Source organism: Amphiura filiformis, chromosome 1, assembly GCF_039555335.1.
Source record: "Amphiura filiformis chromosome 1, Afil_fr2py, whole genome shotgun sequence".
Lineage (NCBI taxonomy): Eukaryota > Metazoa > Echinodermata > Ophiuroidea > Amphilepidida > Amphiuridae > Amphiura > Amphiura filiformis.
Window position 1 is genome coordinate 67534398 of NC_092628.1, and position 24894 is coordinate 67559291.

Consider the following 24894-nt stretch of genomic DNA (forward strand, 5'->3'; position numbering starts at 1 on the left):
CTGCAATAGATATAGAATAATTGTTGCCATTATTATAATAATTATTTTTATGATAAAATAATCCGTTTTACTAGATGAAACAGCTCAATCCCGATCCTTTAGTTTGACCTAACAAATTTTGGAATGAAAGTTTAAATTCCATTTGAAATCAATTTTCGAGGGACAAAATGCCCGAAATATGCATTTTAAGGTGCTTTTTCTTTGTACACTAAAGCAATCTACAGAACAACTTTTACATGTTTAACAATAATTTAGTTCAATTTATTTTTTGAATAGGTGTTTCATACTCTCACTTTAAAATTTATAAAACAATTTTGACCAAAAAAAAAGAAGAAGAAAAGATGATAAATGATATTTTAACCACCGTGTGTGATTTTGAATCTCAGAAAGTCTGTGCATTTAAAGAAAACATGACAAATAAGGGTTTTCAGCCCTTTTTTTGGTCCAAAAAGTGATTGAAACTGAAATACTACCTATATTCCCAGTTAGGTGAAACTAACAGATTCCAAATCAGCTGTTTCATCTGGCAAAACGGAACAACTTTTGAATTCAAAACTTTTAGCGATGTATTTTCCTGACATAGCGAGCAGGGCTTGCACATAATTTACTATATGTGTAGATGTATGAGTTTTGTAACCCGACATTTGGGTCAATTTAAAGGCCTGCAGAACAAGAGGCCATTTTGGTAAACCGTAGTAGCTGGTCCTGAAACTCATAATTGGAGGGTTTGGTCTAGTTGACACAGAGTAAAATATCACAAAAGATATTGGGCTTCATAAATCATATGGATTATGGTACATTTGCTTCCCCATGAAGATAATAAGACTTTATTTTGTCAATAATCTAATATTTCAATAACAAAACATTAAAAACACAAGCATGCAATTGCTATAGTAAATCACCACCTGACAATGTGAAGTAACCAGTAAAAACAATATGGACATAAATTTGATCTTTTTTTCACATAAATTACCTTTGACTGAAGCCAGTACATTTCTTAGAACCAAAACAGCCTTTCATAGAAAAAGCTACTGTAACAATTGAAACTATAAATAAAATAAAAAAATTCGAAGAAAACTATCATTTGGAAATGAAAACACATTTTCTTTTGAAAGCTTCGAGGAAGATCTTGGCATAAATAATATTACGTTTAATATTTTAGATCTATATGTAAATGTGAAGGGATTCACTATGTATCAATATTCAGATTTAAATAAATAAAAGCATTATATTTTAATAATTCTTTACATTGTTTACAGGTAAGATTATTGAATTAGTATAGATACACATTCCCATTTAAACACTGAAGGCTGACATATCTTGAAAATTGCTATGTGGGAAGTGCTAATTAGATTGGGTGAATAGTGGTGATTATGGTTGTAAAACCCACAGCCAAAATGTAAGTAAGAAATGTTTTGCCCAACAAAGGCTATTAAATTGACTAAATTTGTGAAAAGTATATATCACCAGATCTTCTCACCCAAAATACCCAGACACTGCAAGGTCCTCTTATGAGCAGGGACAAATGATTTGCACGGGAAAAAAGTTCTGCGCAATCTCCGCGCAATTGGCTTTTTTTCCCCTATGGGCAGGGATACATGATTTGCACTGAAAAAGTTCCGCGCAATTGGCTACTTTTTTCCTATGGGCAGGGATACATGATTTGCACTGAAAAAAAGTTCCGCGCAATCGGCTATTTTTTTCCTATTTTCAAAAAGTTCAGCGCAATCTCCTCGCGGGTACTTTTTTCCGCGCAAATTATTTGTCCCTGCTTATGAGCAATAAAGGGAAATCTGTAACTTGGATGATTGAAAACCTAGAGTCACAAGTTGGAATTTCCACAAGGGCATAAAGCAAATTCTTTAATTAACCCCTACTCATGAATTCACCTATCTAGTTAACACATGTTCATTTACACAGCTCCTTCAAACAGTGTCAAAAACATATATGACAACTTGAACTTGATCATATGTACATGACCTACTGATGGTGCCAGTCTAGCTAGGTCACACCTAGAGGCTCCTCCTCTCCTGATGAATTTTGCTGAATATGATTATAGCAAATATCAAGCAATATTCCAAGTAAAAGAAAATAATAAAATCAGTGGGAATAATGTAAAAACCTCATCCACATAAACCTTTCAACCCTGTTTACATCTGACCAAAATACATGCTGGAATGGTGCTTCACTTTTTGGTCTATACCACAATAAAACAAAATATTACAAGATGACTTCCTAAAAGAGTTGTTGTTTGTAAGTTCATTTCACTTCTGCAACCGGTACAAAATGTTGGTAGTATCCCCGTGTGAGATCAATCATCAGATCTTGTGTACATTCAGGTAATTCTCCAGATACCACTCCTGCAGAAAATAATGAGAAAATACTTATTATATATTATATTATTATATATTATATATAAGCTAACAGAATGGTTGGCTGCAGATCCGTCGGATAATGCTTTTTCAATGGGAAATGATGATATCACAATGAGGTTAGTTAGGGTTAGGGTTTAGGGTTAAGGAGCATATTCCGACGGATCTGCACTCGACCGGCTCACTGATGGTCTGGTATGAATAATTTATTAACAGGATGGTCTAGGATATTGATAGGATAATTATCTCAGATAAATAGTCCAGATGATTAGATCTAATCTATTTTCAAATTTCACCTTCTACCTGGATGTAACAATTCACTAATGTCTTTTAAGCATGATAGTTAAAACTATCATGGTTAATGTGTCTTATTTCTCACAACTTCAAACTAAATCGCCAATTATCTGTCACTTTTGGCCTTTGTCAAAAAGTATTTTAATACTTTTTGACTCTTAAAAGAGTATATTATCTTGGTGTCCACAAAACACTAATATGATGGCCTTTCTATAGCATTACACATGAAGCTGCATAAAGTTTGCTTTCTCCAGTCGACCAATTTAGATCTAAGGTATGTGCACACAAAATTACAGAAATACAAAACACTAGGGGTGCATGTCTTCTCCCTATCTATGAATACTTCAATTACCTGGTGAGCCAGAATAGACAGTAAATGGTGGCACTACTGTCTCTGGAGGCAGATAAGTATTATCAGCTATTGCACAACAGTCCTTTAACACACAACGACGACCCTGCAAACAAATCACAACATTAACCATCTTAATGTTATATGTTTCTATCATTTGTTATCATTGATTTAGTTTTTAGTTATTGTTTTACTTTTGAATCATTTCTACTTTCTAACAGATGTTAATGTGAAGGTACACACACGCTATTACTACACAAATCATTGTTTACAAAGGAAATACAAGGAAGAGAACCCATTTCACTGGGGATTCTTTTTTTTTTCTCATTTGAAGTTTGACTCAAATTCTAACCTACTATAGTTAAGATAATCCTTTGATACACCTGTTTTGTTTAGTTTTATTGTTACAATTACATTGGAGACAGAAGTATTTATTCAACCATAAATGCAACAATGGATAAAAGAATACAGACATAATAAAAGAAATCATACTTACTATAACACAGTTCTTTCCAATATGTACAAATGACCCAACTTGTGCAGCATTAACAACACAGTCCTCTTCTATATACACATGGTCACCAATATGCAATGGGAAAAATGCAACACTGGGGAGAGAAGGAGACAACAACATTATGCTTAGTATGATTATTACTTAATGGTAGCGATGACCTCATATGAAAAACCTTCCTAAAGCTCTGATTCCGGATGGCGATGATTAATTAGTTAGAGGTTAATAACTGCGCATCGGTTATTTGGAGGGCATTGTGAAAAATCTAAACATTTTGCCTTTAGAACCAAGGGATATTCCAAGGTCCAAAGCAAAATGTTTAGATTTTTCACAATGCCCGACATATTACCGATGCAAAGTTATTAACCTCATTCATAACCGTTACTTTCATCTCTTCACTTTAACAAAATAATACACCATTTTCCTAAAATTTTACGTTTTGCCTTTCCAAAAATCGATCAGGCTAATACAGGATGACCAATAACAGAAGTGCGAATAACAATCTGTGCAAAGTACTTGTTTATGACACAACATCCAAAGTACTTTGATTTCTTACAAGTTTCTCATTTCAATGAATCATAAGGTTATAGGAACAGGTCAAAGTTCAAAGTTTATTTGTTTTCAATCAAAACACATTAAAAAAACACCAAAATATATCAAAACAAAAAATAACAACAACAGAACAGAGGTGCAACGATAGCCTGAAAGAGTACTTAACACCAACAAACAACCAAAGTTCAATTTACTTACCCTTTACTGAATTTTTTAAATGGAGGCCTTATCACAGTTCTCTGTCCAATAACACAGTGTCTGCCAATCCTTACATTTGCTAAATCACCTCGTATAATGCAGTCTGAGTGAATAATAGACTGTGGCAAAGAAAAAGAAAAGCAACTCATCAAATACAACATTTATTACAATCGGGACTGGTACTATCAAAAATTTTACATCACCACAATCACATTACAGTCCAACCTCCCTTTTCCGGACCACTTTTATATCTCTTTTTTTTATATCTCTTTTATCCTTTATCCTGATGTCTGACCTTCATAGAAAAACCTGTTTGTAATGCTTTGAAAGTTTGGTTTCGAACACTGAAGCTTTCATAGAAAGACATTTATTGGCATACATTGTACATCACTCATCATATACCATCTTGCAATGTTATTGCGAGTAATTTTGCTGTCTCAATGTTAGCACTTCAGACATTTGATGCAGAATTACATGTAATTCACTTACCCTGGATTTCTCACTTACCTGGCCAATGCTTGGTCCCATCATGGCCAGATAAAAGAGGTTGGACTGTATTTGAAATTATTAATAAACTGTCTTCCTGCAGCAAAGTGGATGTCAGAGTACACCCCCACTCTGTTTTCCACAGGATAATAATGTATGTCTGCTCCTTGCAAAAAATATGTATCTCATTTCTATTTTACGTAGTTAAAGAGAAGATTGCTGCCGTTGCCATTAACCATATGTTAAACTAATGTATTTTCAAATAAAAATGTAAACAAACAGATTAATTACTGATTTGATGGTTCACTTACCTTTCCATTAAGAACAATATTCTGACTCCCACACAGCACTGATTGACGACTCACTTTATTTCCTGAGGCCTGCAATTTAAAAGATTGTCTGTTATAACAAGTTGTTTGGATTAATTCACATTAAGTCAACAAGGTTTGTACATTTAGCTAGGATTTGACAAGTACCTGTCATTTTCAACAAACTGCCTGACCAAAACTTGACCCTGAAAACATAACCAGACCTCTGCACCTTGGGATTCAGTCAATTTAAATGGATATTGCTATAGCCTTGATCCATTACATTGTAGTCTGATCTTGTTTTGAGTTCACAGAATTGATTCAGGCATTATTTTTAGAATTTAACATCTACTGTATGCTGTTATTTTCACGAGGGTTTTATTTTCGCGAATTTCATGAGTGGGTGTGAAAGCGCGAAAATATATATTTTATATAGCGTTAATTATAATTTGACAACAATCCGCGAAAATTAACAACAAGCGAATTTCCTAAAAAATCAAAATCGCAAAAAAAACTGTAAGCGAAAATTACAGAGTACCGTATACAGTATATGTTGTCATGTATTAATTTTTCCTGTCCCAGGAGCAAACTGCCCATCCAAAATGACAGGTGAGACAGGTGTCCAGTTAACACCCCCCTCCTGGGCCGGGCATAGGTTCAGATTGCACACCACAGCCCTTAAAAGTGTACTAAATGTAATATTTTGTGTTCTTATAACCCTAAGGGGCTGTGCAATAATTATGAGCCCCCCCACCCCCCGAGGGGGCGGGGTAAAATAAACTGCTCGCCAAAAATCGCTTGCCCCCTCCCTCCCGGCCTGCCAAAAATTGCTTCCCCCTCTTGGCCTGCCAGAAATTCTTTACCCCTCCCTTGCGCATGCCAAATTTTTGGGATCCCAATTTAGTCTTGATACATGTTGCGAGCGCAGCGTGCAGGAAAATTTGCACATTTAAGCGTTTCCGTTGTAGACCGTATACTGTTTTCCTTTTTAAAGCCTTTTTAGAGCATTTTATTTAAAAGGCGCCCCATGAATGTGTGCCAAAAATCACTTCCCCCTCCTCTCGGCTTTCCAAAAATTTCTTGCCCCCCCCCCCTTTTGGCTTGCCAAAAAATTCTTGCTCCCCACTCCCCCAATTTTACTCTCCCCCCAAAAGGAAAAAAAAAGGAGAAAACAAAGAAGTGACACTTGTACCCCCGGGAATTGAACCAGGGACCCCTCCACACAAAGGTGCGTAAATAACAAAGGTTTGTAATACAATACGCAAATAAGCTCATTAATATTCATACATGCAAATTACATGACAAAAGCATATCAGGCTACCATACATGTTCTTTCACGATACCAAGTTTGAAGTTGATAGGTTATTGCATTTAAAGGTGGGGGGGGGGTAACCCTATTGGTTTAGGATATGGATTCTCTTCAAACTTGCATACATTGTCAAATATCGTCCCCTTTATGCATCTATGTGAGAAAACAGGAACAATTTCAGCGTAAGTGAATAATTAGCATAATTAGCAAGCCAATACTTTGGTACGCGTGAATTGCATTCTGGTTAGGCATCCCGAAACAACGGCCGAGACAAAAGTGCATGTCCCAATGGAAACAGGAAGTGTTTCGCTGTGGCACTGACAACCAGCTCACGCCTGTACACTTTTATACCAGTCATTCTTGACAAGATACCTCATGCTGTATTTATTTCGCTTAATTATATCTCTATTTTTAGGTATATCACGACATAGCAGAGTGGATATGGATGTAGGCAGAATATATGCAAAAAATATATTATAATAACTCATTAATATTCATGCAAATAACACGACACATAACTACACAGCACATCAAGCCACCAAATTGAATCCCCCATACCAAGTATGAAGTTGATCGGTCACTGGCTTGCGATTAAGGGTTAAGCTCTGAACCATACAGTACTACTATACGCTTTTAGTTTACGTGTGTTAATTCCGCCGCCATACGCGTTGACGTTCTACGCATTGTGATTTGTCTAATTATATAAAGTTATAAACATTGCGGAAGTACTCTCGTTAAAGGTTTACAGCTCATGAGCTACTTACTAGTTTACAAGAACTGAGGATTGCACTGAAGCTTAAATTAATTATTAAACTTTGAAGGAGTTTCAATATAATTGGAACTGGGCTCCCCTGCATTGCCTTGCCCTTGTATTGAGTCTGTGCTGCACTGGCTGCTTTGCTGCCTTTCTAAATTTCTTACCGTTTCAATGTACTCGGCTTTCATATAAAGGGTATCTTGGAGTTCCATGGTGGAGTATCTTGGACAACAGATTTTATTAAAATACAATAATCAGTGGGAAATGGTTATCAGTCTCATCCTTATTGAAAAAACATCCACCACTGTTGCAGGAACCGCACCTTTTGATGAACAATCAATATGGTATGTAGATTACGTGCCGTTGATGTAAAACTGTATTTTAGAGCCTGTTTTAGAACAAGTGTGTCCCATTAATTGTATTTATGAAGATATCGCTGTTTTATTAAGAAGATAAGAGTATGAAAAAGGTTATTTTAAAGTCATTTTAAACTTTAAATTAAAGTTTGAGGGACAACAAAAAAGACTCACCAAGTGCTCGTTGATAATGGGTCAAAGGTTATTCCCAGCAGCTGCAAAATTTTGCACCGAATTAGGTCTTTTTCTTACATTTTAATTCGAGAAATGTAACAAATCACACTTGTTTTACTGACATTTTAATATCTATGCATTAAGACTAATATACGTTCTTTCATAATGCCATCTCACAAACGCAAAGGAGGATCTGGTGCGTCTGGAGACACCGGGAAAACAACGGCGGAGAATTCAACTAAAAGTGGCGAATCAGCCGACGCAGACCATAAACATGATAAGTCTGGCTCTCGAAAGCGTCGGCATCCAAAGTCAAAGGACAATGACAAGACTAAGTAAGGTCAAGATGATTTAATTCGGGTTAAGTTTCTGCCTTCTCAGCTCAGTTTTGTTGTAGAATTTTAAATTATTAAATTAAAGCCGAAGCATTTAAAAGCACAAGCAAACTTCTGACTTTCTGTACAAATAATTCAACTTATCTTGGATCTTGGATTGGTAAACCTCCTAAATACTCCTGGGGAGTTTAAACTTATGCAAATGAATCAACCACAGCTCATTATAACCCAATGACATCACCAGCTCAAATTACATCCCATTGAAATACATGTACAGTGTGTAACTGATGTATAAAGTGGAACCAACATTACTCAAATTTCAAGGGCTTTTTGTAAAAAATTACAAGTTTTTCTGAGGTTTTCAAAGTTTTTCTACGGAAGTTTAAGGTTTATTCAAAGCGGTAACCGGACATTTCATCCCCGCGCATATTCATCCCCTGGACGTTTCATCCCCTGGACATTTCATCCCCTGTACATTTCATCCCCTCACGTTAAAACGATATGGTAGGGTTCTTACAACTTGGCAGTGGATCAAGAATGCACATGAATATAATAATTGTTTAGAGTCTTGAACTTAAAAGGAAATAATATAAGGAATTAATCTGGGAAATTTTAAATGCTAGTAGTAGACGAGTGAGTGAAAAATCGATCAATGTTGAATGGCAGAAGCGTAGGACTAATAATAGGCCTACATTGAATGAATGTATCTATTGAACAGTGTATACGTGCATAATGATTCTAATTCAGTAATAGGTGTATTCCGGGGGCGTATTACTCTTATTTGTTTTGTTATTATTAACGGTATTAACATTTTGTTATTACCGGGGGTATCGCCAGTTTGTAGGCCCCTACCGTTATCATTATTATTATTACTACTATTATTAATTATATTATTTAGGCATTAGTTTTTATAGCATGGAGGTAGAAGTAGTATTAGATTATTATTATAATTATTATTATTATCATTATTATTACTACTACTATTAATAATATTATTAGGCATATTATTATTATAATTATTATTATTATTATTATTAGTGTTATTATTATTATTATTATATATTATTATTATTATATCAGTATTATTATTATCATTATTATTACTACTACTATTAATAATATTATTAGGCATATTATTATTATTATTAGTGTTATTATTATTATTATTATTATTATTATTATTGTTATTAATATTATTAGGCATATTATTATTATCATCATCATTATTATATTATTATTGTGTTGCTAAATTGACATCCGCACGTAAAATTGATATATCATATTGCTAGCAGTTTTCAGTATCTGCCAGGAAAACGAAGAGCTAGGTCCCCCTTTTTTTTAAATGATTATGGTTAGGTTTCCCGATAATATTTTATAGGGGCCTAGGCCCTATTATTTTCCATCAAACAATGTACCTGATTTACTAAATTAGTGAAAATATTCCTGGAAAGCGCCGGGTGATGATGGTTTGATCAATGGCACTGTGACGCATCGAGGAAATATCCGGGAAATATCACTGAGCACGCATAAAAGCGACCATGACGGACCGATGTACGACAAGTCCTCGCGGCGCGACTGGTGGGGGAAAAGGCACACAACAAAGATATAGGCCTAAGCCATGAATAAACTTGTTTTGTTACTACCTTTTCACTTGTATTATTTGTCATTATTATTATTGTGTTATTATTACTATTATATTATAAGAAGATTTAGAAGCTTATAAAATGTGCAATCCATGTAACATTTATCTCATTTACTTATGTATGTGAAGATGTGAAAATAATACTGTCAAATAACGTTCAGTGCAGACCTGTGCGTTTAAGACCAGTAACACGGTATTGATTGTATGTGGGCGATGGTTCTGAAATTAGTCTTGGCTCCCTTGAGGATTAGCGGTTAGCCTACATGTGATGGATTATGGGTTGCTGTATAGCGTTCATTGATTGGCATTTAACAGATCTCGCTTTAATCACAAAATCAAATCTTTCACGACAGGGTTTCATTGGCTATCTTTAATTTATGGGCAGAGTTGGGCCAATCATATACCTTGCTTGCAATAATAGGCCTACACACCTTATGGCATAGCACTAGCTATAATTCATGTAAACAACGCAACTGAATCCGCTACCAAATTACCAATGTGACATAAGTAGACCACCCTAACCACGTGGTCGCTCTTATCGCATTAAAGTTTGTTATTAAAAAACGCTTTTAAAGCGACTGCGTTGATAGACTAAGAAACTTGAAATTAAAGCCTTTGTAGGTCAACAGAGCAAAGTTCGGAAATTCAGATCTAGTTCTACCAAGGATTCTGTCCAAATATACTATGGTTTTACTAAATATTCGTTTTACTCACATAATTTCTAGAAAACTACAACATTAACCCCCTAACTAGTTTGAAACTAGTTTGTTTGGTTCAGTAAAAGTTAGGTCGACTTTTCGAGAAAATGTCATGAATATGCCTATTTATTTCCTTCTATAAAGTTCTAAGTTCTAGATTCTTAACAATTACTATATATTCATATATATTCTTGATTCACTATCACTCAAAAACTACGCTAAAGTAGCATTTTAAGGGCTGTGCAATAATTATGAGCCCTGGGGAGGGTAAAATTGGGGGGGCAAGAAATTTTGGCGAGCCAAAAGGGGGGCAAGCAATTTTGGCAAGGCGAGAGGGGGGCAAGCGATTTTTGGCACACATTCATGGGGCGTCTTTTTAATAAAACGCTCTAAAAAGGCTTAGGAAAACAGCACGGAAACGCTTAAATATGCAAATTTTCCTGCTGCTCGCCGCAACATACATCTAGACCATTTAAGGTTTGCAAATTGGGATCCCAAAAATTGGCATGTTCAAAGGGGGGGCAAAGATTTTTGGCGGGCCGAGAGAGACAGCGATTTTTGGCGGGCGAGAGGGGGGCAAGCGTTTTTGGCGAGCCGTTTGAAATTTTACCCGGGGAAAATAATTATTGCACAGCCCCTAATGTGAGGGGATGAAGTGTCCACAATGCGCGGGGATGAAATGTCCAGGGGATGAAGTGTCCAGGGGTTGAATATGCGAGGGGATGAAACGTCCAGTATTCATTCAAGCTACTTGTGTAGGAAGTAAAAGTGGAGACTGTCAAATGTTGATGGACAAAAGTAATATGCATGAGCATTTTTCATAGTCCAGAACAAATTTTCTTGAAAATCCATGCACCTGATTGGTCAGTTCAGTGCATGGGGTTGTAATGTGAGCAGCTCTGTGTGTGTACTGTTGGTTGGTGGTTTCCCAACTGTAGGTATCCCAGACAAACCTTAGTTAACACATTTGCTAGTCAGCGAAATTCGCTGAAACCGGGGCTCAAACACAATGCATATTTACATAGAAATTTGAATTTTTTTCGAGAATAGGTCGGTGAAGGAAACCTACATAAATTATATGTTTTCTATACTTCACTTTACCCAAATATATGATTTTTATGGTGATAATCAAGTCGCACATGGAATTTTAGAGGGATTTTGATAGCAGTTTCATTAAAAAAAGCTGCTATCGCCATGAGACTAAGATCTAGAAACACCCCCGAAATGCCGTTTTGGGGAATTTTGCCAGCTGAATCTTTTTGATGAAAGTCAATCTTTGACAAGATGTAACTTTGCTGCGGAAAGTGCTATGAAAAAAAGGTTTTCAGTGTTGGCTTTGTTTACTCAAGGGCTTTAATTTGATATATAAAATGATGCAGTTTGATGGCAAATTTGAATTCACCTAGCATACCTACCAACTGTGCAATTGATCATCATGGTGGTGGTACCTGGTGTATTCTCTTAATTATTTGTACAGTGCCAATAGTGAAAGTTTGGTTGTGCGAAGATGATCATCATGATTTAGGTATGAGAGGGAAACCTCTAGTGAGCATGTCTAGTACAACAAGTCATTGTCTCGGTCCCAGCCGGTTTGTGTTCCTCCGTCACTAAACAAACCGTCTGGCGACAGCCCCGAAATGACGATCACTGATTGGTTAATGAATTTCCAAATAAAACTGCTTTCAATTGGCTATAGGACGTGACCTGTGAGTAAGTGACACTAAACATCATAGGATAGGCCCTCCACTATTTGTAGATACCGCAAACGCAAAATATATGCTAGCTTTAGCAGCCACTGAGGCGCCGATCGTCTGATATCGCCTTTCATGTACACGCGACGTGTGGATTTATGTAACCGCAAAGCTGTCCATCAACCGATGCATGCGCTGAAGCACAGCGTTGATTGACAGCAAAATTTAACGCCAGTATTTATGGCGTTGATGTTCAGCCAATCAGAAAAGACGTACTATGAGGTTGTCGCCAGACGGTTTGTTTAGTGATGAAGGAGCACAAATCGGCTGGGACCGAGACTAAACAAGTCATAGACCGAATAATCAGTCGCAAATACATTAAACAAGTCATACCTAGAATATTTTCTCAATTTGAATTTTATCCTTTCAAGGTATGACTGCTTTAAACCGTAAAATTTGCGTAAATTCCCGATGTCATGATGTGTGCGCCACGTTTTTTGGGCTCCGCGATTGCTGATTAAATCTAGACGAGAGCAACAGGGTCTGGTAACCTGCGAACCTGTGCAGTACCGGGCTGCTATTCAATTGCGTGGTGCATGGGTGACATGTATTTTCAATGTAATAAAATGCCTATACGGTGATCCACCCAAGATTTTAAAAAGCACTATATAGATCCCTGTACTAACTAGGAAACCTCAGTTAACACATTTGCTAGTCAGCCAAAATTTAAAAGAACAGCTAGCTCAAGGAAACCTACATAAATATGTTGTCTATACTTCACTTGACCCAAATATATGATTTTTTTTGGTGATGAGACAATCGCACATGGAATTTTAGAGGGATTTTGATAGCAGTTCCCCATAGAAAAGCTGCTATCATCATGATACTAAGATCTAGAAACACCACCAAAATGCTGTTTTGTTAGCTGAATCTTTTTGATAAAAGTCAATCTTTGACAAGATGTAACTTGACGTAATTTTCTGAAAGGGGTCCTAAACTAAAAAATAGTACAAGTCATGTGAATACGTAGAATTTTTTCTCAATTTGAATTTTATTATACACACCCAAAAAAAAAATTCATCACATACTACCCTGAAAAAGTTGCACAGATACAAGATAGATGACATGTTGGTAAAGTGTTAGCATGCATTGCATGGCCAATAGTCTCATATTTATTGAGCAAACTTTGCAGCAGCAGAAGATAGTCAGATACAAAAAAATATTTACAGAATGTATGTCAAGTTATGTAAAGTAAAAGAAATGTTTGTAAGGGGGGGGGCGGGGAGTTATTTAAAAGAAATACCTTCGGCTTTAATTTTACTACAAAAAATAATGCTAAAGAAATTTAAATTAAACTTCAACACTAGTTTATTGTACGGTAGAGGAATTTGGTTGGACAGGCAGAGTCAGGGGCGGAAACCTGGCCGAGTGTGTAATGCATGCGCATTGCGCAAACAGGCGCAACACAACAAGGTGCTTAAGTTGTCAAAGCAAACGTGATGAAAGGGCGCTTACTAAATACACAAGACACATTTTGCTTACACCTTTAATACACATCTATTTTATTATGAATTTAAAATGCACTGGTTGACCTCAAAGTCAAATCCTGGGTTTTTGATACCGGTACTTGCTGTAATTGTATGTGTACTAAAAGGATGGCTTCAATGGGTGGGTCAATAAATTAATAAAATCAATAAAAGGATATAGCTGCATAATAAAATATAAATAAAACATATTAACAGCATAATGTTATTACTGATGTAGAGGGTCAAGCTAGCTTTGCTCCAAAGCCAACCTATTTTCCATCCAATTGAAAGAAAAAATGAAAAAACCATGCCATATGCCCTCTGACACTATAGTAAAGACCGGCTGTCGCTGGCGTCGGTCACTGGACTTTCATGCGGTTGGTGTGTAGGGTAGACCAATATCTCAGGTAGACAGTGATCTATAAGTGGTCCTACTTTACTTGTTGGTGACTTGTTTATAGTGAAGCTTACCTTCGCAAGCTCTGTACAAATACATGTACTGCTGGGTGATGCATGGGAGTGGTATTAATTTTTTACAGAATGGATTGGCCTATATACATTTTCTTTACTAATACTAGTCACTTGCTTGGGTTTATTTTACTTGGGGATCTCTGGATCTTCTAAGGTACTGCGAGGGCTCTGATCAAGAGCTAGGTCAAGCCTCAGATCAACTGTAAACAAGCAACCAGTATATTACAGGGAATTACGTTGTTCCAGCCAAAATAATAATCAATATAATAAAATCACTGGGGCATAAAAACATACACAATAGATGGGAACCAAAACACAATGCAGTAGCAAATAGAAAATGCAACTCTGTCCGAAAGCATCATTTTTGGAAAATGTGATATTTTTTACCAAAGAAAATGATTTTGGAATTGGAACTACTTTGGGAGGGTAGAAAAACGATTCCTGTATTCACAGGTTTTAAATTTTCCAAATCAATAAAATGTATATGTCAAATTATGCAAAGAAATGTTTTGTAATTTTAGGGGCAGAGCCCTACTTCTTTTCTTTTATTTAACCCTTTAGCTCAGAGATTTTACAGGCTTCTGCTTCTAGTTGTGTCTCCTCCATTGTTTTTTATCATATTTTGTTATTTGTATGTTTTAATTTTGATGGAAATAAATTTGATTGATTGATTGATTGATGCATTGCATTAGACAGCTCTCTGGCTAACACCTTGCATTAGAGAGTATTTTTAACAAGTTTGATGGGGAAATGTTTTGTGCAGTTCCTAAATTTTATGGAGCACATTTCCTTCAATATTTTGACCAGTTGACATCATATGTTGAATTCTATAATTGTTGGGCAATTGATTCTTTTGCCCATAGGGCCATAGTACATCCAATGTTGATATTGTTGTTGTGGTTGTTATTTCTTGTTGTTGTTTCCTAAGGTTGTGAAATACATGTTTCTTGAATTGTCATATTTGGTTTGTTTATTTGTTTGCTGGTTGTTTTTTGTTTTTGTTTTTTTGTTAAATGTTTTTTTTGGTATACCACTACCTGTAGATCAGAAGCCATTCCAGAATCAACACAAGGCTCATCGGGTTCCAGACATCTATCAGCCAGACACATTGCCTTCCGTTTCTTAAGCATACTTACCATAGTACTACTCATACAATGGTACTATACACCAGCATCAGTGAAACCATTAGCAGAAGTAGATGAGGATGTAGTCAAACGTACAATGCCAGTAGAATGCTCAAAAGATTTTGCCGAAGACATCAAGAAATTTAAAGGTAGACCTAATTATTGTTATCTTGATTGCTATTCTACCACAGATTCCTAAATGGCTCAAAATATGCTAAGGTGTCATATTATAGCCATATATTTTGACATCTTTTTTTAAAAATAATAATTATAGAAATGGAATATTTGCTAGTTTAGTGGCAAGTTTAGGTAGTAAAGACATAGCATACACAATTTAAGTAAAATCCTTTCACTCTAAATAATAAAAATAATAAAAAATAGCTGTAAAAATGCCTATTTTTACACTTTTATTTGTAACATGCCAAGAGACGCCTTTTTTCAACAGCTTTTAATTTTTTATAGCTCCTTATAGAACTTCATGTGACCTGTTTCCAAAAATGGTGCAGTAAACCAATCAAAAAAACAGAAAGAGGCATTATGAATTATAAGTTAACAGATCAAAAAAGGATTTAAAAGTTTGCCTTTATGATGTTACTATTGTCTGTCAAACTTTTGATTGATTTTGAAGTCCCTCAGTTTTTATAAACAAAGACTTGAAGCATAAACTAAAGGGTAAATCTATTGTAAATAACTTCATTTCTCCATATTATAATCAATTTGTAAGTGGCTGCCATCTTTTTTGAACATATAACAATTTTAAAATTTTTTCTTGAAATGTCTGTCAAATAGTAACATACGCAAGACGGTGCTGTAATTCCTGCTAAACTAGGGTGATACAGCTAATTATGCTACATGACATAGCATTTAGCTCCACCTAGCTTTGTGGCACTATCACTTTGTGAGGAGAAGCTTTTTGATGACACAATCCATTGTTAAGTGTTGTCTGTCAAACATTTGTCACATAAGTAACATACATAAGATTTGTATGTGTCTGTCAAAAGTAACATACGCAATACGTTTAAAAAATTAAAAATCACTTGATGTTCACATTATGATGATAGTTTAGAGTTTATAAAAGTGTTTTAAAACATGTGATTTATAAACTGCATGTGATCTTTATTCAATTTCCCATCTTGAACTACTGTTTTTGCCAAATTATTATTCTGTATGTTACATTTGACAGACGTCTTGCGTATGTTATGGCTTGACAGACACACATATTTTATTTATAACAATTTATCCTCCTTATTGTAATATTTGGACACATTTTTTTCCACAATCAGTTGCTGTAGGTCCTACACCTAAATAACCACAAAATACCTTATGTAATACTTAAATATAAATTTTTATTTGATTGCAGAAAATCATCAAAATTGTGTCTGTCAAATATAACGTACGCAAGGGCTAGAAAATTAAATTTGTGAAGTAAATGGTCTATAACTTATCTTTCTTTTAGTGTATTATGAACGATATATGTGCATACTATAATTTAAACCTGGTTGGAGACCAAAAGAAAAGAGCTGGAAAAATAATTGTGTGTTACACTTTTATGACACCTTAGCTTATTTTGAGCCAAATTCTCCTCAAACTAAACCTATTTACCAATTTTAATTATTGATAGTCCAATAATTCTTGTTATGGTCAAAATCATGAGAGCAAAGTCTTGACGTGAGTCAGGTCAGTTAAAAAAGATATTCATACATACAAAACTGAACTCCTGAACAAGACAAAGCATTTGACAAGTGACTTGTAGATGATACAGTATGTTTTGGTTAACTGAACATGATCCTGGTGCAGGGTCTAAAGTTTGTAGGTTGATATGTCATTACTACTTTGCCATGTTATTTGAAAAAAATAATAAATTGGTAAGTTAAGGTTAGCAACTATTTTAAACTGTTGCAATTTGGTAGTTCACAGCATCTTGCAAATGGTAAGCTTTGGCACAAATTGCATTAATCATTTTGTAGAGAGGAGAGTGTGTAGAAGAATTCAAATATTTATATACTTTTGTAGGTCCTGTGGTTCTTGAGTTAGGCTGTAAAGAGGGATGAAACAACAACACTTTTGTAAAACGTACATAACTCATTAACAACAATAAGTTAAGCAAGTTTGCAAAGTATATGATTTGTAGAATGAACTTTTGCAAACATTGAAGTGTTAATTTTCAATAATATATTGACTTAGATAATGAAAATCAATTTTTGGGCTGCTTCGACCAACAATACCTTGTCTACCCTTAAACTTTGGCCTTAAGTTTCATGGCTTCCTTTCTTCTTTATAACATTTCACACACATACACATCCAGATAAAAGTACACACTGTATTTATATATCTTGTGATAACCAGTAAGTATCAAATATAATTTTATTTCACAGAATGTGCTCCGAAACGCTGTAGTAGAGTTGTCATGGATCAACATATCAGTGCTGAAGAGGCTAAGAAATTATTACAGTAAGTACATATATAGAATGATGATTTGTTTGATATCTGTTTAGAATATTGTGATTTGTTTTATATTGTATTTCTATCCTTTCTAATATTTTTTATTGGAATTTAATTTGTCATAATGTAGTTAGCATTTAATCACTATTCCATTTCTTGTAATTTTTTCCCTTTACAGAATTGCCAAAAGAGGATTAAAATATGGGGGCTCAAATGGTGGGGTAAGTCTTTGAAAAATGTAAAAAGTTGGTATTAAACCAATGGTATTATATGTACATGTATTGCCATCTTTTTTAAATTTTTATCTTAATTATCTACCATTCCCCATTGTTTGCTGTCAAAATTGATCACTGCCAGGTCAACTGGTTCATGCTGTCTATGCTCAGAAACTGCAATCAAATTGATCACAACACAAAGTCAGTGGGTCTGCATACAGGTGTGCAAACCAAGTGTGAACCAGTAACTAAGGTATGACATATTCACTACGGTGGTGAATTGTGACAGTATAATATAGAGTACAGGTAGATGTTCAATTTATAATTTTGTATTGTAGAACAATATTGGTTTTTCACATTGCAGATTTATAACAGGATCTCAAATGACTGATCATGTTTTTTCCTGTATTCTGTACATGTATCATGGCCTCCCCCCCCCCCACCTGGGCCCCCACCCAGCCACTGCTGTTGAAAGGGTAGGATGTTAATTTGAAAGAGTTTGTACATAGAAGTTAAACCATGTTTTATTTTTCTGTTTTGCAGGCATCTATTCTTGATCTACACTCTGGTGCATTATCAAAAGGCAATAAATTTATAGACATTTACAAGTAAGTTTTACAAAAGGATAATAACTTAGTTTGAATATGATGAACAGAGATGAAGGACAGTACCAACATTTCCATCTTGTTTCCATGTATCTAATTTTGATAATACTCTTGATTCATTATCAAAAGGCAATCAGCAAAATATCCCTCTATTTAAGCCATTTCATGTAGAAATTGGTCCTGTAAGTAATTAAAAGCCTTTGTTTGAGTTTTTTTCCCATTCTTTTGGCCAATTGCAACTTACCTGACCATGGAGGCTGGTATACTTGAAGATCAAAAAATTAAATGTGGAAGAGTTTGTCCCAATAGTGTTGGATATCAATAATGGGTGTATAATTCTGTAAATTGAAATATGGGTAAACTGAATTTATTTTCACTTTTTCTCACAGATATTTAGAAGAAGAAGGCAAGATTAATAGTGTATTCAGAAAAGAGGATTTTGATCTATACAGGTAAGATTAGGCATGTGATATTCAGTGAAACTCATCATACACTCAAACATTCACAGACATCCCACACATAACATGCCCCCATGTGTAATCATCTCATAATGTGGACACAGTTTAAGACTCTGCAAATGTGGACGTCTGATTCCATCTACATACCAAGGATGTTTCCACCATTTTTTATGTGTATAAACATAAAATTTCACTTTGCATCTGTGGATGGTGTATCTAATGTACGATGGAGGATTTATCTCGCAAATGCATTTTACATGCCATTGTAGACATTTGCAGACCTCCTTGAAGCAAGAGCAGCCCTTGTTGGAGAGAGTGCCCAGTTTAAATGTGAAAAGTTGTGTGTGTCCTCATTTGCCGGCAAACATGTATGCACCTCAACACCCAACACACACAAGAGATACATGAATAATAAAAACCATCATTACCACTTGGTGTTCTTACCCATGTACCAATACTTTCATAAGTACATGAAAATAAACCATTCAATTATTGAAGCCATGAAGTGGATGATGATGATATACATCAACAATATTTGACTGATGGAATCCATATGTGTTTTGTTTGCAGGACAGTATCTCATAAAATCCAGTTAGCCATATCAGGGGAGTATGGAATCCCTCCAAACAAGCTCTATCTCACACATCCAACATTCTTTTCACGCATGACAAATAAACCAGCTAAAACTATCCATGATGAATATTGGCATGTACACATAGACAAGGTAAGAAATTGAGACAGAAAGGGAGAACGATAGCTTTTAAGCTATTAATTTCATTATATACATTTTGTATCAGTGAGGCAGTTGTTTTCATTTCTAATTAGTTGGCTATATTATGTGGCATGGCTAGCAATTTCAGAATCAACCTAAAATATAAATGATACTTACCAGGACCAGGCATACTGATACATAATAAATTGAGACACTCAGCAGGGATTGAACACTGCTAAGTCTTTATTTAACTTGTCAGAAACCAGTTTTAGTTATTCCTTCATATAATTATACACAAAATTAGGGTATTGATTAAGCTTAGGGTTATGATTAGCTTACATGAAATACTTACACAAAGGATTCACCAGTTTTAGAGGGTAAAGACCATTTTCAAAAACTTCATATTATTGCTATTTTGTAGCAAAATTCACTGAAAAGGGGTAAATTTAAAAGCTTTTCCACTCAATCTCCAATGTAGCTGTGGCCCAAAAAGAAGCTGTGGACAATGTCACATAAAGTCGCCAACAGCACAACCAAATTGGTAACCTTTTCTGTAATGTGTTCATGTGTATACTTTGATCAGCTCATAATCGACGGGCCTTATAACATCGCGTATTGATATCAAAATATTTTATTTTGAGAATTTTCTTTTGACATCTCGCCAGCAGCATCACAAATTATTAATTCAAGTCCTATACTTTGTCTACTTTCTTTAACACACAAAATAAAGACCAGCCAGGTCTGCAAATAGCGCTCTTATCGTGGGTCTACTTTTCGGCGTAGTGGTAAAAGCCTAACATTTCCCGCCTATTACGAGCTGATCAAATTATAGTGATGTTTGTATAAGTATTTGAAGTTATTTAGCTTTGTTTATTTCCCATGTACTAGAAATAGTATACTTCTTGGATGTCTGTTTGGTCCTGATGTCAGTGTGATTTTCGTGAAGATCAGGTTTAGTTCAAATGGCTTATGACTCACACATTTTCATTTTAGTTATTTTTACTGTAATAAATCTATATATTTGTTTGTTTTTCAGGAAACATACAAAACCTTTGATTACACATCTCTCCTTTACCTCTCGGACTATGGCTCCGACTTCACAGGAGGGCGCTTTGTATTTGTAGACAAAGATGCTAATAGAACTGTGGATCCTAAGTTAGGTAAGCAAAATAAAGCAAAGTTAATTGATAGGATCTCTTGTAAAGCACCTTTTTGTAAAAAAAAGATGCATAATACTTTCACAATTCTTGAGTTCAATCTGGTCCAATCTGGGTAAACAAGTAAGTTGATAAAAACATAAGAGCGCTGGTGTCCATTTCACTAACATTATGACAGTTCGTAAACCTCAAAATCTATCAACTTGTGATGGTAGCCTTTGTAAGTAATATGGATTTACTTCAGGAGCCCTTCATAAAGTTATGACTATGGAAAGGATATTCGTAACTTGCGAACAGTTACTTGAGTTATGAATGGTTATTGAGTTATAAATCCAGTAGCATAATGCAGTGTAACCATTTGTTTTTATTTATTTACTTTGTGCATACAGGACGAGTATCCTTCTTCACATCAGGTTCAGAGAATTCACACCATGTAGAAAAGGTCACCAGTGGTACACGCTATGCCATCACAGTCTCATTCACATGTGATAAGGAACATGCTATTAAAGCACCAAAACTTCCAACCAAGTCACAGACATAACCCAAGGCTTCATAGCTGTTTAAGGGAACAACCCAAAAGTTTGATTAACTAGTTTTGTTTCATAGCAACCACCCAGCCTCCCCATCTGTAATGAAACTGGAAGTGGGCCAAAATACCATCAATGTTTTTTAAGGGCATAGGAGAAACTATCAACATTTTTAACCCTCTCTCTCCCTGACAAAACTAGTTTTCGTTCAGGACATCAATCTTTTGGGTTGTTCCATAAGAGTTGCAGTCAATCATTCCTGCTTATGTTTTGTCTTTCAATTATTTTTTAACAACTCAAATGTAAACAAATGATTCTACATGTGTGGTGTAACTTGTTACTTTTCTTCTTAATAAATTGCCACTTTGCCAGGCATCACCAAATTTTATCAGACATCTGATTAGTGCAGGGATTAATGAGGAGACATGCAAGGCAGTGGGAAAGCTGTAAAAATTGGGTTTCGTATTTTGTTATTATAAATTGGTTGGTGTCACTAGAAGCTTCATCTCTATATTCCATGCAGTTACTCCATCAAGAGCTAGGCTATAATCATGATTATATTGATTGCAGTGTGTATGGTCTGTCCGTATAAAACACAAGGCTTTTCACTGACCGTCCTTCATAAGTATGTAATTATAGCAGATATTTGCTGACCAACAGAGCATATGTTATTTATATAATATTGGATGGGTTTGAGTGTGATATGAGAATATGCCACAGGAGTCATGAAAATAGCGACCTAGCCGGAGGCAAGTTCAGTATTTTAATGACTCATGTGGTATACTTTCGTATCGCACAAAAATAAGCCGTCCAATATTATTATTATTATGTAATATGAAGTTTTTTCGATAGTTTTTGAGTGCCAAAGTACCAAAACAAACATTTGATGCCATATGGAAACCAGTCATTTAGTGTAATAATTTTAATCATGTTTGCCGGCGGTACATAATATGCAAAATGTGTGTGCCCATTCAGTATCAGAAAATCATGCACAGTATTACTGGGCAATATTAAAAAATTATGGGTACAGCTAAAAGCTTCATATTATATGATAATTAATTTATGTGATACCTCAAAGACTTTATGATAAGATTTAGAACTACATACAGAAATAAACAATCAGTACCTAACTGTTTCCTAGGAGCGTGTACCATAATGTGTAAAATGTAGTAAGTAAGTGTGAGAAGGTGTTGATTCAGCAAACAACATGCAGATCATGTTCCACTGGTCAGCTGAATGACAACCTCAAGCTCTGTGGTATACAGGATTATTGGTAATCAGTACAACTGATGAATTGATAACAAATACATGTATGGTGATGATGATAATGAAACAAATGGTTGCAAATATAACACGATTATAACATGATATTTTCTATAATATGAAAATTGAAAGTTTTGGCGATATCTATCCTGGAAGTTCAGGTTTAGGGAAACAAATTGTATGAACTTGTATTGGTGGATTGGGCAGAAACCATTTTAGTATACTTAAGTTAAGGTATTGTCTTCTAAATGAAACTTGTATGTACTTGTATTGGTGGATTGGGCAGAAATCATTTTAATATACTTAAGTAAAGGTATTGTCTTCAAACAATAAGAAAGATCAGGAGAAAAGGAAAAGTTAAGAAAGAATGAAAGATGCAATGAAGTTGACATATGTGTAATAACATTTGGTGCTACAAGCTTGGCAATCACAAACATTTTGACAGAAGAATTGTCAGATTTAATTTCCATTATCCGACTTGAAATCACTAGCAATCACTAGTACTATAAAAGCAAGCTATATTGAGAACTTGTATAAGGACTTATATAGTACTGTTATGATTGCTTTCAGGTGCATGATATGGCTAGGAGAAAAATGACCTCCAATCAATAAGATTGACTCTGTGAGTCAAGGTGGGTCTGTACATTTCTACGGTCTGAAACATATGACTTTCATCTTTTAGTTCTTTTTCCAAACAACTTGTCAAACCAGTTAGATAAGATGATACCGTAAACGTTCACCTAATGGCGCCGTGGGCTCCCTTGACATAATTGGAATTTTAGACACAAACTAAAAGTGCCCTCCCATACAAATCCCACCAGCAAATAAGGGTACGTACCCCTAATTCTTGTTGGGATTTTTAGGAGGGAGCTTTCTAATTTGTACATGAAATTTACCCCAAGGCAAAGGAGCCCAGGTGCGCCATTAGGCGAACGTTTGCAGTATGACAAATTAATAGCCATACCTACATAAATGCATTGATTACTGATCTAAAGTGAGTTTAGTCAAACTTGATGGAACACTTTGATACTCATGTTTTTAAGGATGTCAAAGGGATAAATTAATTGTGATATTTCTCAACTTGTGTGAGCTTTCATGCTCTGTAGTGATGAAATGTATGTCAAGTAATGTCAATGAAATGTAATTTATTAAGTACAAGAAAACAACCAACAGAAGAATAACTTGTGCTGCAGAAAATTACAAATCCGAGCCTTGTAAGTTATTACCTGATGGCACTGGTTAAGCACAAACAATAGATGATCATGTACTCAATATTGGGGTTTATGTTACTTCATCCTTCATTTGTTTTGCTAGTGCTAGCCCTATACATTAGTGCTAGCCCCATACATTTTTTTTACATTACCATTATACTTATGTGTTGAAACACTATATTCCTACCATTGTTCACACTGAAGCTCCCTGATGTGGCAGTGGTGCCACTAGTGTGTATTTCATTGAGCACAGCATCAAATAGCTAGCATTCGCTCAAAGTGCTGGTATACACATGCTTACAAGCAAAACAGCTGCCTCACTTGTTGACATCTCATCAGGGTGAACAATCATATAGGTACAGTAGAATTTACTTTAATATCAAATAATTTGTTTGTATATAATATGTGATTTTTGTATATGATCTTGCAATAATGTGGGAGGTGATTTTAGGTTGGAGTAAGTTAAGGGGATTATGCAATCGGAATAAAGTTTCTTATCTTTATGGAAACACAGTGTTTATATTGTTTGATCTATTATTTCAGCAAATAGGGATTTTCCCTGATAAAACTTGGCTCCTTTCACAATCAAGAAGTCGCAAACAATTCTTATCTCACCCACATGATAATATGAAGGACTGTCTTTCTTGGACACACGAGATGGATGAACCTAATAAATATTTGCACCTAATGGCTGTTGAGACTCAAATGTCAACTAAGGGGAATTCCCACAAACAACTTGATTCCCGCTGAATTGCGAAATCACATCAAACTGACCTTTGATTTGTTTGCAAAACCATGGTTAAGCACGTCCAAATTTCAAGTATATTGTAACCGTGGGCCGATAAGGCCAGGACCTTAAAGTTTGCCCCCGCGATCCGCGAGTAAATACTGCATAATCCAGGTGCATAATACTGGTCGAGTTACTGTATTAATAGACCCATTTTTAACTGGTGAGTAATATTAGCCACAAATGCAAATAGGTGAATAAATTCTACATTATTTTGTATATCAAGCCCTACCTCTTTCATATTAATTTGTTAAAAACTAATTCCAAACAATTTCTAAAGACCTAATTCAAAGGCTTTTACGATCTCTGAAAAGCTAGAATGATATTGAGAATCAAAATGCAAAATGATTCAGGGAATTATTTT

General features: G+C 35.1%; 2 protein-coding genes across 2 annotated transcripts; one reads left to right on the forward strand and one right to left on the reverse strand.

Annotated features, from left to right (window-relative positions):
• Window positions 1-811: 811 nt before the first annotated feature.
• LOC140151656 (dynactin subunit 5-like) lies at window positions 812-7437 on the reverse strand. The gene is made up of 6 exons (XM_072173993.1): window positions 7301-7437; window positions 5074-5142; window positions 4277-4395; window positions 3512-3623; window positions 3019-3121; window positions 812-2360 (listed from the first exon to the last, which is right to left on the reverse strand). The coding sequence occupies exons 1-6, from the start codon at window positions 7346-7348 to the stop codon at window positions 2260-2262; spliced, it is 552 nt and encodes a 183-aa protein (XP_072030094.1). The 5' UTR covers window positions 7349-7437; the 3' UTR covers window positions 812-2259.
• A 270-nt stretch (window positions 7438-7707) lies between these two features.
• Window positions 7708-24252, forward strand: LOC140151666 (2-oxoglutarate and iron-dependent oxygenase domain-containing protein 3-like). The gene is made up of 9 exons (XM_072174005.1): window positions 7708-8001; window positions 15073-15302; window positions 17529-17604; window positions 17774-17816; window positions 18354-18418; window positions 18805-18867; window positions 19444-19597; window positions 20622-20745; window positions 21132-24252. The coding sequence occupies exons 1-9, from the start codon at window positions 7832-7834 to the stop codon at window positions 21281-21283; spliced, it is 1077 nt and encodes a 358-aa protein (XP_072030106.1). The 5' UTR covers window positions 7708-7831; the 3' UTR covers window positions 21284-24252.
• The last annotated feature ends 642 nt before the right edge of the window (window positions 24253-24894 follow it).

What these genes read in the sequence shown, in the direction of transcription:
- LOC140151666 (XM_072174005.1), top strand. Translation starts at nt 7,832, where the DNA reads ATGCCATCTCACAAACGCAAAGGAGGATCTGGTGCGTCTGGAGACACC. An exon ending in AAGGACAATGACAAGACTAA is followed by an intron (nt 8,002 to 15,072) that starts GTAAGGTCAAGA and finishes CACTACCTGTAG; the next exon opens with ATCAGAAGCCATTCCAGAAT. An exon ending in AAATTTATAGACATTTACAA is followed by an intron (nt 18,419 to 18,804) that starts GTAAGTTTTACA and finishes TTTTTCTCACAG; the next exon opens with ATATTTAGAAGAAGAAGGCA.
- LOC140151656 (XM_072173993.1), bottom strand. Translation starts at nt 7,348, where the DNA reads ATGGAACTCCAAGATACCCTTTATATGAAAGCCGAGTACATTGAAACG. An exon ending in ATATTGTTCTTAATGGAAAG is followed by an intron (nt 4,396 to 5,073) that starts GTAAGTGAACCA and finishes TCTTTGCCACAG; the next exon opens with TCTATTATTCACTCAGACTG. An exon ending in TTGGAAAGAACTGTGTTATA is followed by an intron (nt 3,122 to 3,511) that starts GTAAGTATGATT and finishes ATTTGTTTGCAG; the next exon opens with GGTCGTCGTTGTGTGTTAAA.